Genomic DNA, 12,364 nt, shown 5'->3' with positions numbered 1-12,364 from the left:
GGGTAGAGTGAGGTGTGAGAGGGGATAACAGAGGAACAGGGCCACCGGCAGTGGGAATTCTCTAAGAGATGAGGGCTGATTATAAAGGCTTTATCAGGTTAAAAGTTGAATTGTTGGCCCCTGTGAAGAACAAAGCCAAAAAATCATATTCTCTAGACAGACAGGGCCTCTCATTGCAATGTTTTGTCCCTGGCCAGGTCATCATCATAGGACTCCCGAGTGGCGCAGCGGTCTAAGGCACTGCATCTCAGTGCTGGAGGCGTCACTACAGACCTTGGTTCGATCCTGTGCTGTATCACACCCGGCCCGTGATCGGGAGTCCCATAGGGCAGCGCACAATTGGCCGAGCGTTGTCCGGGTTAAGGGAAGATTTGGCCGGGGTAGGCAGTCATTGTAAAATAAGAATTTGTTCTTAACTGACTTGCCTAGTTAAATAAAGGTTACATAAAAAATCTTTGTAAATGCAAATTGGCTCGCAACAGACTAACTTGGTTGTATTATAAATAAGACACACCAGGACAATGAGAAAAAACAGAAATATTTAATAGTTAATATTCATTTCATCAACGCACAAATAATTAAATACGTGAACTATCAGTATTTGGGTTTTCCTACAAGACACAATCAGTCTGTGCAAAAAGTGCAATTTATAGAAACAGGCTAATAAAAGGTAGAGTGAAAGAGAAATGTACGAAAGAGATGAACAAAGACAGGACAGAGAAAATAAATGAAAAGGAACGTGACAGAGAACGGGGACAGAGGACAGTTGATACATTCTGATATGAGACAGTTATGACTTCCCCATGGAGACCTCTTATCTCGGACAGAACAGTTACAGTCAGTAAAGTAAAAAGATCACTTATTTTTGGTATAATGACCACAGTCCAGCCATTTACTAGCAAGCAAACGGTAAGCATATCAGTTAGCTACCAGAGTTGGGCTCAATTCAAAGTAAACTACAATTCAATTATCGGAAAAAAATAGCATTTATTTTCAAGGACTTCTCAAACTGAAAAGAAGCAGCTATTTATTTCAATTTTACTTTAATACAAAATCACTTCCTGAACTGACTGTCTTCAATTAGAATTAAGACCAACCTTGCTACTGTAGCTACATGCCGGGTGTAGCTAAAAATGGACTGACTCTAGCTAGCATGCTAATGATTGCATGGACTGGTAGCTAACATGACAAGTTACCAGCAACACACAGCAGACTGACTTGTTTTCATGCTAATGAATACATGCAGTGACTAGCTAGCATGCTAACAGCTACGTGCAGCATCATACAACATCCTAAGATGGAATACAATGTCCCTTTGTGTTTTGCTATTGTACAGGGTGTCTAGGCCTCTAGAGACCTAAAGGCACGCTAGTAGAAACAGAGGTCCTTAAGGTCATAATCTGAAATCCACAGAATGAACATGAGGAATGTAAGAGAAGGTATACTGCATTAACATTACCGTAGCAATAATTGGCACTTGTGTTGAGTTCATGTGATTTCATTTTGGTGTTAAGGTCAGGGTTAGAGGTTAGATACATGGCAGGGCTTTAAGGTTTCACTTTCACAATGTGCCTGCAAGGGCACAGAGCTCTCTCTCACCCCCCCTTCTCCCTTTCTAACTCCGATATCACACTCTCCTTTTTTTCTCCCTCTCGTCTTTTTTTGTCTTACATTATTCTAAGGCCTTAGTATGTTTTCATAGAAACATCACGCAGAGGAGTCTGAGCTGCGTTCTCCAGCCCTCACGGCGTCCCATAGTGTTAGTAAACAGTACAGAACAGTTACAGAGCAGAGCAGTCCGTTACATTCCAGTTAATCACTCCATTGTCCTCTCCTCCTCCTTTGTTTTCTTCTTTTTAATGTAAACTTGAAGGTGCTGTCTGCTTTTCAGACACACACTCCAGAGTGGAATGACCTCCAGACACTGGTAGAGTTCTCTGGTATAGAATGTGGAGTGTGTGTGTGTAAAGTCACTGGTCTCGGTCTCAGGTCCAAACCTCCATGGGGACCATGGACTCCTTGGAGCCGATGGGAGGAAGTAGATTCTGCTCAGTTAGGAAGTCGAGCGGAAATTGGACCAGGAAGCCACGGATCTTCTTCAGCTCCTCATGAGCGCGTGCAGAATCCTCCCTCTCCAACCCCGGCTTGGCCAGGTAGCCTTCCAGTTCCAGAATGTTCCTGACATCACTGGAGGGAAGGCACCGGAACACCTGGGGGGAAAGAGGGAGAAGTTCAACTCTGTACTCTCTGTGATAGCAAAGCATAGGTAGCATTATGACATAATAGTGACTGGGTTGGTTCTAATGTTGCATGTTAGTGTTTGTGTACCTTCTGGTAGATGGAGTGTTTTTGTGTGTCTGTTAGCTACCTTCTGATAGATAGTGGCGTTGCGAGCACAGGTGGTCATCCAAATCTCCTTGTAGAAGTGATCACTGAGAGGGTCAGACACGTCTATAGACAGATCAGTATGGGCCCCTAGGATAGTCCTGATGGAAGGCGGGAGAGAGGGATGGAGGGAGTGACGGGAGAGAGAAGGGGAAAAAGTCTCAGTATTAAAGAGAAGAGTTGAATCCTCAGTGAGGTCGTAAGTCAAAGCACTTGAAGGCTCACACACCGACACACACCTGAAGCACTCTAGACGTAGTGCCAGTGCATAGCGACCAGCCTGGTACTCCTGTCCATCCATCACCGCGGTAACGGTCTCCGAGTCTTCAACGATCACCGCCACCTCGCTGTCACGCTTCCCCAACATGCTGCGGTCGTTGATGTTGGCCGAACCTACAACACACACACAGGAAGTGTTAGCTGTGTGTGGGTCCTTTGTGTCTGTCATTAGGACTTTCTTTAGCTCTTCTTTGACTATGAGTAAATGGATGGATGGATGCAGTAATAACACTGACCAGCAGATGGTAATGTAAAGCTTAGGTTACAGACGTACATTAATTACATTTTACATTTACATTTAAGTCATTTAGCAGACGCTCTTATCCAGAGCGACTTACAAATTGGTGCATTCACCTAATGACATCCAGTGGAACAGCCACTTTACAATAGTGCATCTAGATCTTTTAAGGGGGGGGGGGGGGGGCAGAAGGATTGCTTTATCCTATCCTAGGTATTCCTTGAAGAGGTGGGGTTTCAGGTGTCTCCGGAAGGTGGTGATTGACTCCGCTGTCCTGGCGTCGTGAGGGAGTTTGTTCCACCATTGGGGTGCCAGAGCAGCAAACAGTTTTGACTGGGCTGAGCGGGAACTGTACTTCCTCAGTGGTAGGGAGGCGAGCAGGCCAGAGGTGGATGAACGCAGTGCCCTTGTTTGGGTGTAGGGCCTGATCAGAGCCTGAAGGTACTGAGGTGCCGTTCCCCTCACAGCTCCGTAGGCAAGCACCATGGTCTTGTAGCGGATGCGAGCTTCAACTGGAAGCCAGTGGAGAGAGCGGAGGAGCGGGGTGACGTGAGAGAACTTGGGAAGGTTGAACACCAGACGGGCTGCGGCGTTCTGGATGAGTTGTAGGGGTTTAATGGCACAGGCAGGGAGCCCAGCCAACAGCGAGTTGCAGTAATCCAGACGGGAGATGACAAGTGCCTGGATTAGGACCTGCGCCGCTTCCTGTGTGAGGCAGGGTCGTACTCTGCGGATGTTGTAGAGCATGAACCTACAGGAACGGGCCACCGCCTTGATGTTGGTGGAGAACGACAGGGTGTTGTCCAGGATCACGCCAAGGTTCTTAGCGCTCTGGGAGGAGGACACAATGGAGTTGTCAACCGTGATGGCGAGATCATGGAACGGACAGTCCTTCCCCGGGAGGAAGAGCAGCTCCGTCTTGCCGAGGTTCAGCTTGAGGTGGTGATCCGTCATCCACACTGATATGTCTGCCAGACATGCAGAGATGCGATTCGCCACCTGGTCAATTAATCCAAACTTGCACACAGAAATCAAATACAATTTTATTGGTCACATGCACATACAGTTGAAGTCGGAAGTTTACATACACCTTAGCCAAATACATTTAAACTCAGTTTTTCACAATTCCTGACATTTAATCAGAGTAAAAATTTCCCGTCTTAGGATCACCACTTTATTTTGGGAATGTGAAATGTCAGAATAATAGTAGAGAGAATGATTTATTTCAGCTTTTATTTCTTTCATCACATTCCCAGTGGGTCAGAAGTTTACATACACTCAATTAGTATTTGGTAGCATTGCCTTTAAATTGTTTAACTTGGGTCAAACCTTTCGGGTAGCCTTCCACAAGCTTCCCACAATCAGTTGAGTGAAATTTGGCCCATTCCTCCTGACAGAGCTGGTGTAACTGAGTCAGGTTTGTAGGCCTCCTTGCTCACACACACTTTTTCGGTTCTGCCCACAAATGTTCTATAGGATGGAGGTCAGGGCTTTGTGATGGCCACTCCAATACCTTGACTTTGTTGTCCTTAAGCCATTTTGCCACAACTTTGGAAGTATGCTTGGGGTCATTGTCCATTTGGAAGAACTATTTGCGACCAAGCTTTAACTTCCTGACTGATGTCTTGAGATGTTGCTTTAATATATCCACATACTTTTACTTCCTCATGATGCCATCTATTTTGTGAAATGCACCAGTCCCTCCTGCAGCAAAGCACCCACACAACATGATGCTGCCACCCTTGTGCTTCACGGTTGGGATGGTGTTCTTCGGCTTGCAAGCCTCCCCCTTTTTCATCCAAACATAATGATGGTCATTATGGCCAAACAGTTTTATTTTTGTTTCATCAGACCAGAGGACATTTCTCCAAAAAGTACGATCTTTGTCCCCATGTGCAGTTGCAAACCGTAATCTGTCTTTTTTATGGCGGTTTTGGAGCAGTGGCTTCATCCTTGCTGAGTGTCCTTTCAGGTTATGTCGATATAGGACTCGTTTTACTGTGGATATAGATACTTTTGTACCTGTTTCCTCCAGCATCTTCACAAGGTCCTTTGCTGTTGTTCTGGGATTGATTTGCACTTTTCGCACCAAAGTACGTTCATCTCTAGGAGACAGAACCCGTCTCCTTCCTGAGCGGTATGACGGCTGCGTGGTCCCATGGTGTTTATACTTGCGTACTATTGTTTGTACAGATGAACGTGGTACCTTCAGGTGTTTGGAAATTGCTCCCAAGGATGAACCAGACTTGTGGAGGTCTACTATTTTTTTTCTGAGGTCTTGGCCGATTTTGATTTTCCCATAATGTCAAGCAAAGAGGCACTGAGTTTGAAGGTAGGCCTTGAAATACAACCACAGGTACATCTCCAATTGACTAAAATGATTTCAATTAGCCTATCAGAAGCTTCTAAAGCCATGACATCGTTTTCTGGAATTTTCCAAGCTGTTTAAATGCACAGTCAACTCAGTGTATGTAAACTTCTGACCCACTGGAATTGTGATAGGGTGAATTATAAGTGAAATAATCTGCCTGTAAACAATTGTTGGAAAAATGACTTGTGTCATGCACAAAGTAGATGTCCTAACCGACTTGCCAAAACTATAGTTTGTTAACAAGAAATTTGTGGAGTGGTTGAAAAACGAGTTTTAATGACTCCAACATAAGTGTTTGTAAACTTCCGAATTCAACTGTATTTTGCAGATATTATCGCAAGTGTCGTGAAATGCTTATGTTTCTAGCTCCAACAGTGCAGTAATACCTAACAATACAAAACAATACACACAAATCCAAACCTACCCACCTATGATGACGGTGTTGTCGTCTGCGATGAGCATCTTGCTGTGGACGTAGACGAGCTCTGTGACCAGGCGTCCCTCCAGTTCAGCGTGAGTCCTCAGACCACAGAATGAGATGTAGTTCATCCACTGATCGTCCACTGAAACACACACACAACCAGTCCACTGAAACACACACACACACAACCAGTCCACTGAAACACACACAACCAGTCCACTGAAACACACACACACACAACCAGTCCACTGAAACACACACACACACAACCAGTCCACTGAAACACACACACACACAACCAGTCCACTGAAACACACACACACACACACAACCAGTCCACTGAAACACACACACACACACAATCAATCCACTGAAACACACACACACACACACACACACACAATCAATCCACTGAAACACACACAAACACAATCAATCCACTGAAACACACACACACACACACACACACACACACACACACACACACACAACCAGTCCACTGAAACACACACACAACCAGTCCACTGAAACACACACACAACCAGTCCACTGAAACACACACACAACCAGTCCACTGAAACACACACACACAACGAGTCCACTGAAACACACACACACAACGAGTCCACTGAAACACACACACACAACGAGTCCACTGAAACACACACACACAACGAGTCCACTGAAACACACAACCCGTCCACTGAAACACACACACACAACCAGTCCACTGAAACACACACACAACCAGTCCACTGAAACACACATACAACCAGTCCACTGAAACACACATACAACCAGTCCACTGAAACACACACACACAACCAGTCCACTGAAACACACAGAACCATAAATAAAAGCAGAACCATAAGGAGACAGTCTAATGTTAATCAAAAAGTAGGTCTGTGTTCTGCTAGGTGGGTGTGCTATTATTATTTTTTTTTTTATGTAACCTTTATTCAACTAGGCAAGTCCGTTAAGAACAAATTCTTATTTACAATGACGGCATACCCCGGCCAAACCCGGACGATGCTGGGCCAATTGTGCGCCGCCCTATGGGACTCCCAATCACAGCCGGGTGTGATAAAGCCTGGATTCGAACCAGGGACTGTAGTGACGACTCTTGCACTGAGATGGTGTGTGTTAAACTATGGCTGTTTGTACTGGTCAGTATGACGCCACTCTGGTGAAGAGGGTAGAAATGTGGAAACTGGCATGAACTTCCCGTTACCCTTGTGTACACACACATACACGCACACGCACGCACACACACACATGCACACACACACATTACTTACTTTCTCTCTTCAGCTGAGATATGATGGAACAATCTCCTCTGTTCATGGTTCTACAGAGAGTGAGATAATGTTAACTCCAGTACTTGCCACTTCTAGATTGATGAGTCACAGGAACAGGGGGGGGGGGGGGGGGGGGGGGGGGGGGGGGGGGTGTAGACAGCCTAGCCAGTGTGTGATGTAGTGTTTCCACAAAGATGCTAATTTGACCCATAAAGTCCATCTCCATGGGTGGAGTACACACACAGACACTTTACTGCTGTGGTTGTAAAGTGAAGGCAGGTCTTCTCAGTGTCTACTCTGTGTAAACAGAGGTAGATATAAACCCTTTAACTGACCTCCCAAGTGCCATCCCAAGTCTCCTCTGGCCACAGCCTTCTGAATCCCCTTATATTACAGCAGAGATACATTACACAGACAGACATGTCTAATTACATGGCGTGCCGCTCACACACCTGTAGTTGTAGTGCATGACAGCCTGAAGGGCAATGCCTCCTCCGGTGTTGATGTCTCCTTCGAAGCCGGGCAACAAGGGGGTCACAACGTACACTCGGAACTTCTTACCCTCCCTAAAAGGACACACACACACAGTTTATTTCCCCCCGGAGAAAGATGTGACCTTAAACAGTGGGAACATCCTCAAGAAAGCTGCTGTTGCCAAACCTAACAGTTGCCATGTGGAGCTGGTTATTCTTAGTGAGTGTGTTTCTACTGTACGTGTCATATCGTGTGTGTGTACATATGCGTGTGTACAGTACCAGTCAAAACAGCAGCTCATTCAAGGGTTTTTCTCTATTTTGACTATTTTATACATAATAGTAAAGACATCAAAACTATGAAATAACACATGTAGTAAACAAAAAAACTTAAACAAATCAAAATATATTTTATATTTGAGATTCTTCAAAGTAGCCACCCTTTTCACTGATGACAGCTTTGTACACACTTGGCATTCTCTCAACCAGCTTCATGAGGTAGTCACCTGGAATGCATTTAAATTAACAGGTGTGCCTTCTTAAAAGTTAATTTGTGGAATTTCTTTCTTTCTTAATGTGTTTGAGCCAATCAGTTGTGCTGTGACATGGTAGGGGTGGTATACAGAATATAACCCTATTTGGTAAAAGACCAAGTCCATATTATGGCAAGAACAGCTCGAAACAAGCAAAGAGAAACGACAGTCCATCATTACCTTAAGACATGAAGGTCAGTCAATACACAAAATTTCAAGAAATTTGAAAGTTTCTTCAAGTGCAGTCGCAAAAACCATTGAGCGCTATGATGAAACTGGCTCTCATGAGGACTGCCACAGGAAAGGAAGACCCAGAGTTCCCTCTGCTGCAGAGGATAAGTTCATTACAGTTACCAGCTTCAGAAATTGCAGCCCAAATAAATGCTTCACAGAGTTCAAGTAACAAACACATGTCAACAATCAACTGTTCAGAGGAGACTGCGTGAATCAGGCCGTCATGGTCGATTTGCTGCACAGAAACCACTACTAAAGGACACCAATAATAAGAAGAGACTTGCTTGGGCCAAGAAACACAAGCAATGGACATTAGACCAGTGGAAATCTGTCCTTTGGTCTGATGAGTCCAAATTTGAGATTTTTGGTTCCAACCGCCATATCTTTGTGAGACGCAGAGTAGGTGAACGGATGATCTCGGCATGTGTGGGTCCCACCGTGAAGCAAGGAGGAGGTGGTGTGATGGTGCTTTGCTTAGAATGCAAGGCACACTTAACCAGCATGGCTACCACAACATTCTGCAGCGGTAGGCCATCCCATGTGGTTTGCGCTTAGTGGGACTATCATTTGCTTTTTTAACAGGACAATGACCCAACACACATCCAGGCTATGTAAGGGCTATTTGACAAAGAAGGAGAGTGATGGAGTGCTGCATCAGATGACCTGGCCTCCATAATCAACCGACCTCAACACAATTGAGATGGTTTGGGATGTTGGACCACAGAGTGAAGGAAAAGCAGCCAACAAGTACTCAGCATATGTGGGAACTCCTTAAAAAAAAGCATTCCAGGTGAAGCTGGTTGAGAGAATGCCAAGAGTGTGCAAAGCATTCATCAAGGCAAAGGGTGGCTACTTTGAAGAATCTCAAATATATTTTTATTTGTTTAATAGCTTTTTGGTTACTACATGATTCCATATGTGTTATGTCATAGTTTTGATGTCTTCACTATATTCTACAATGTTAAAAATATGAGTAGGTGTGTCCAAAAGTTTGACTGGTACTGTACATGTGTGCATGTTTGTGTGTGTGGAGAGGGGGGGGGTTACTTGTATGCTTGGATGATGCGTTCAGCGATGGCGTCTCCTATCTTGTTGAAGACATGTCTGTTATCAGTACAGCTGATGAAGAACTGGTTCTGAGAAACAGCAGGACATAGAAGCATGTTACACTACACAACGCCTATGTAGTGTTATGTAATGTACTCTATATGTACAACAGTACCTCTATGTAGATGTAGTGTTGGCTGTTCTTGATAGCGTGGACGTAGGCATTGTGGATGGATTCTTCATGGTACTTTATACCAGCTGACCAGTCGGATGCTGAGCGCAGGATCTGACAGGGGACACAGACAGGAAGAGAGTGGAAATGTGCAGTTGGATATTCAAGCCATAAAACTTGTGTGTGTAGGATGGTGCGTGTGTTAGTGTGTGTTTACCTGTACTTTTGCAGGGATGCAGTTGGGGACTTGGTATCTGATCTCTCCTGCGGTATTGTGAGACTTGGGCAGGAGGTACGGGTAGGAGAGAGAACGATACTTTGGCTTCATTATCTAGAGCCAGATAGAGAGACAGACAAAGAGGAAGTGAAAGAGGGGATGCCAGAAAGAGAGAGAAATGATCAATTACCAAAATGCTGTTCTTGTACAGAAATTGTGAAGGAGTCAGACATGTTACCTCTGAACCTTATTGACATCACTATGACCTGTGTCTGACCTTGCAGAAGTTCCAGCGCTGGATAAAGTGTCTGGCCACATCCCTGGCAGCCTTCCCATGAACCACGGAGGCGATGTCATGCCACGGCATCCTGGGGTGGGTGTGTCTGTCAATGAAGTCTGGCGAGACGGGATACAGTCATGTACAGGTAGGTGTGTGTTTATGACCAGGTTCAAGTGTGTGTTCAGGTGATGTGCTTACCGTCAAAGGGCTTGTCCAGTTGGATCCAGTCTTTGTATACGAAGTTGCAGTAGTCTTTCCCATGCCAGAACCTTGTATCTCCAACCAACTCTCCTACTCCTCCTATTCCTGTTTGCATGCTACGCACTGTCTCTAAAGGCCAGACACAGACACATAGAAGTTAAACATCAAGCGTATAGGTCCAGGAGGTTTTCCTGACTTTGATCTGACCAGGAAAACGTTTCCCTGCACCTCCCAAAACCAGCAGCAGGGGGCAGTGGAAATCAGAAGAGGAAAGGGAGAAACCTAGTCAGTTGTACAACTGAATGACTTCAACAGGTAGCCTAGTGGTTAGAATGTTGAGCCAGTAACCGAAAGGTTGGTGGATCGAATCCCCGAGCTGACAAGGTATAAATCTGTCGTTCTGCCACTGAGCAAGGCAGTTAACCCACTGTTCCCGGGGCGACAAAGACGTAAGGTGGCCCCCAACACCTCTCTGATTCAGAAGGATTGGGTTAAATGCGGAAGACACATTTCAGTTGAAATCAGAAGAGACTCCAAGAGAGAGAGGTTGGTTACTATAAGTAGTTAGTTTCAAGGTTTAAATTAGTTGTATAAGGATTTGTTTCCTCAATGCATTAAACAAACAGTGGACAGAAAGACAGTTGAGTCAAAATATTCCCCAAACGGACGGACACACACACACAGAGAGAGAACACACCCCACACCCAAACAGCCATGACATAGAGTTACAGTCCACCCTGTTTCAGACAGATAAGTCAGCTCATTTACCAGCAGCAGCGGTCTTGTCTGAGTCTAGCTACACAGTTGAGTACTATTGTGCCCAGATGATCATTCACAGTAGTAAAAACATAGTGATCTGAGGAAAACATCTGAACATTCCCAGGCATAACCACAGCCAGGTGTGTGTGTGCAAGCTGCAGTAAGCTGCCATTTTGAGGGATAATATGTCTGGGTGGGTCTTTGCCTCCTCCACATTCCTTGAAATTCTTCTGCCATAAAAACACACTGCAGAGGCCCTAGTCTGCATCATGGGGGATTCTTATTGACCTTGTACAAACAAAGTTTTGACATGAGCACACACTCTCATGCCACGCCAGGCCACGCCATGCCACACGGTGTAGAAAGACCTGGGGCCTCATTTATAAACATTGCCATACACACAAAATATGCCCCAAAACATGCGTGCACCAGTTTTCACGCAAAAGTCGGCATTTATAAAATCTGAAATTTATGTTAGAATGTGCTTATCCTCCCGTAAACTTCAGACCATGTGTACGCACAGTTTCTATTGGTTGAAGTATTGCATTGCAAATAGGCAACGGTAGACTAGCCTTGAGCAGGAATATGTGTCACCACTTCCGCCGAAGTCGGCTCCTCTCCTTGTTCGGGCGGCATTCGGTGGCCGACTTCACCGGCTTTCTAGCCATCGCTGCTCCATTTTCATTTATCCATTTGTTTTGTCTTGTTCCCTGCACACCTGGTTTTCATTCCCCAATCACACTACATGTATTTATTCCTCTGTTCCCCCTCATGTCTTTGTGTGAGATTGTTTTGTGTTATGTGTCTATTTTGATGCGCTTTACTGGTATGCGTTTATCCCGTGTTTTATTTCACGAGGTATGTTTATTTGTTTGTACATATTATTGTGACTGTTTGCACGTTTGCACTTTTGCCAATTGGCTGGAGGTTTTGACGCAGTGGCGTTCGTCTGTTGGTTTCTCCTGCCTAAATAAAGTGTGCGCCTGTTCACAACTCTCTGCTCTCTTGCACCTGACTCCGCTCCCAGTACGCATTGACAATATATGATGACAGTTTTATTTAGAACAAAAAAAACAAGAAGCTAAATATAATAAGATGCAATCATTTGCCATTAGTTAGAAGAGCGAAAATCTATTTATTTTATCTTTGCATTCTAAAATAATCATCTATTTCCTATTGTTAATTTAATTTCCACAATCATTGCAGAATAAAACCTTGTCTGACTGGGATGTTTTTAATACTTGCTACACCTGAAATAGCCTATAGGCATACAACAAGGTAGGACAGGCTACCATTCTTCCCATCTCTCTTAATTGGACCCACTTCACAGTAGCAAATAAACAGATACGCTTTTTAAGTATTTTGCTCTATGCGTACCGATGGTTCACATTTTCCAATGACGTTTGTAGACTACGCCTGAATATTGTAGCCTAATGTAACATTTCTTGAGTAAATA

General features: G+C 44.6%; 1 protein-coding gene across 5 annotated transcripts in view; it reads right to left on the bottom strand.

Moving 5' to 3' along the window:
* Window positions 1–526: 526 nt before the first annotated feature.
* The window catches only part of LOC129823213 (phospholipase D1-like), a 28,235-nt gene continuing 16,397 nt past the window's right edge, over window positions 527–12,364 (bottom strand). For 3 of the 5 annotated variants that reach the window (XM_055882071.1, XM_055882072.1, XM_055882075.1), the window contains 11 exons: window positions 10,147–10,278; window positions 9,946–10,064; window positions 9,669–9,782; window positions 9,455–9,565; window positions 9,280–9,368; window positions 7,445–7,558; window positions 6,993–7,042; window positions 5,702–5,836; window positions 2,625–2,778; window positions 2,369–2,486; window positions 527–2,210 (listed from right to left, as the gene is read on the bottom strand). In XM_055882071.1, coding sequence (XP_055738046.1) covers window positions 1,986–2,210; window positions 2,369–2,486; window positions 2,625–2,778; window positions 5,702–5,836; window positions 6,993–7,042; window positions 7,445–7,558; window positions 9,280–9,368; window positions 9,455–9,565; window positions 9,669–9,782; window positions 9,946–10,064; window positions 10,147–10,278 — 1,361 coding nt within the window. In that variant the 3' untranslated portion in view covers window positions 527–1,985. Of the gene's footprint in view, window positions 2,211–2,368; window positions 2,487–2,624; window positions 2,779–5,697; window positions 5,837–5,962; window positions 6,527–6,992; window positions 7,043–7,444; window positions 7,559–9,279; window positions 9,369–9,454; window positions 9,566–9,668; window positions 9,783–9,945; window positions 10,065–10,146; window positions 10,279–12,364 lie in introns of those variants that run through there. The other 2 variants (XM_055882074.1, XM_055882073.1) reach the window with 2 other exon arrangements.

This window comes from Salvelinus fontinalis, chromosome 25 (genome assembly GCF_029448725.1).
Source record: "Salvelinus fontinalis isolate EN_2023a chromosome 25, ASM2944872v1, whole genome shotgun sequence".
Taxonomy (NCBI): Eukaryota; Metazoa; Chordata; class Actinopteri; order Salmoniformes; family Salmonidae; genus Salvelinus; species Salvelinus fontinalis.
The sequence above is the reverse complement of the archived record's forward strand: the minus strand, read 5'-3'. Positions and strand labels throughout refer to the sequence as shown.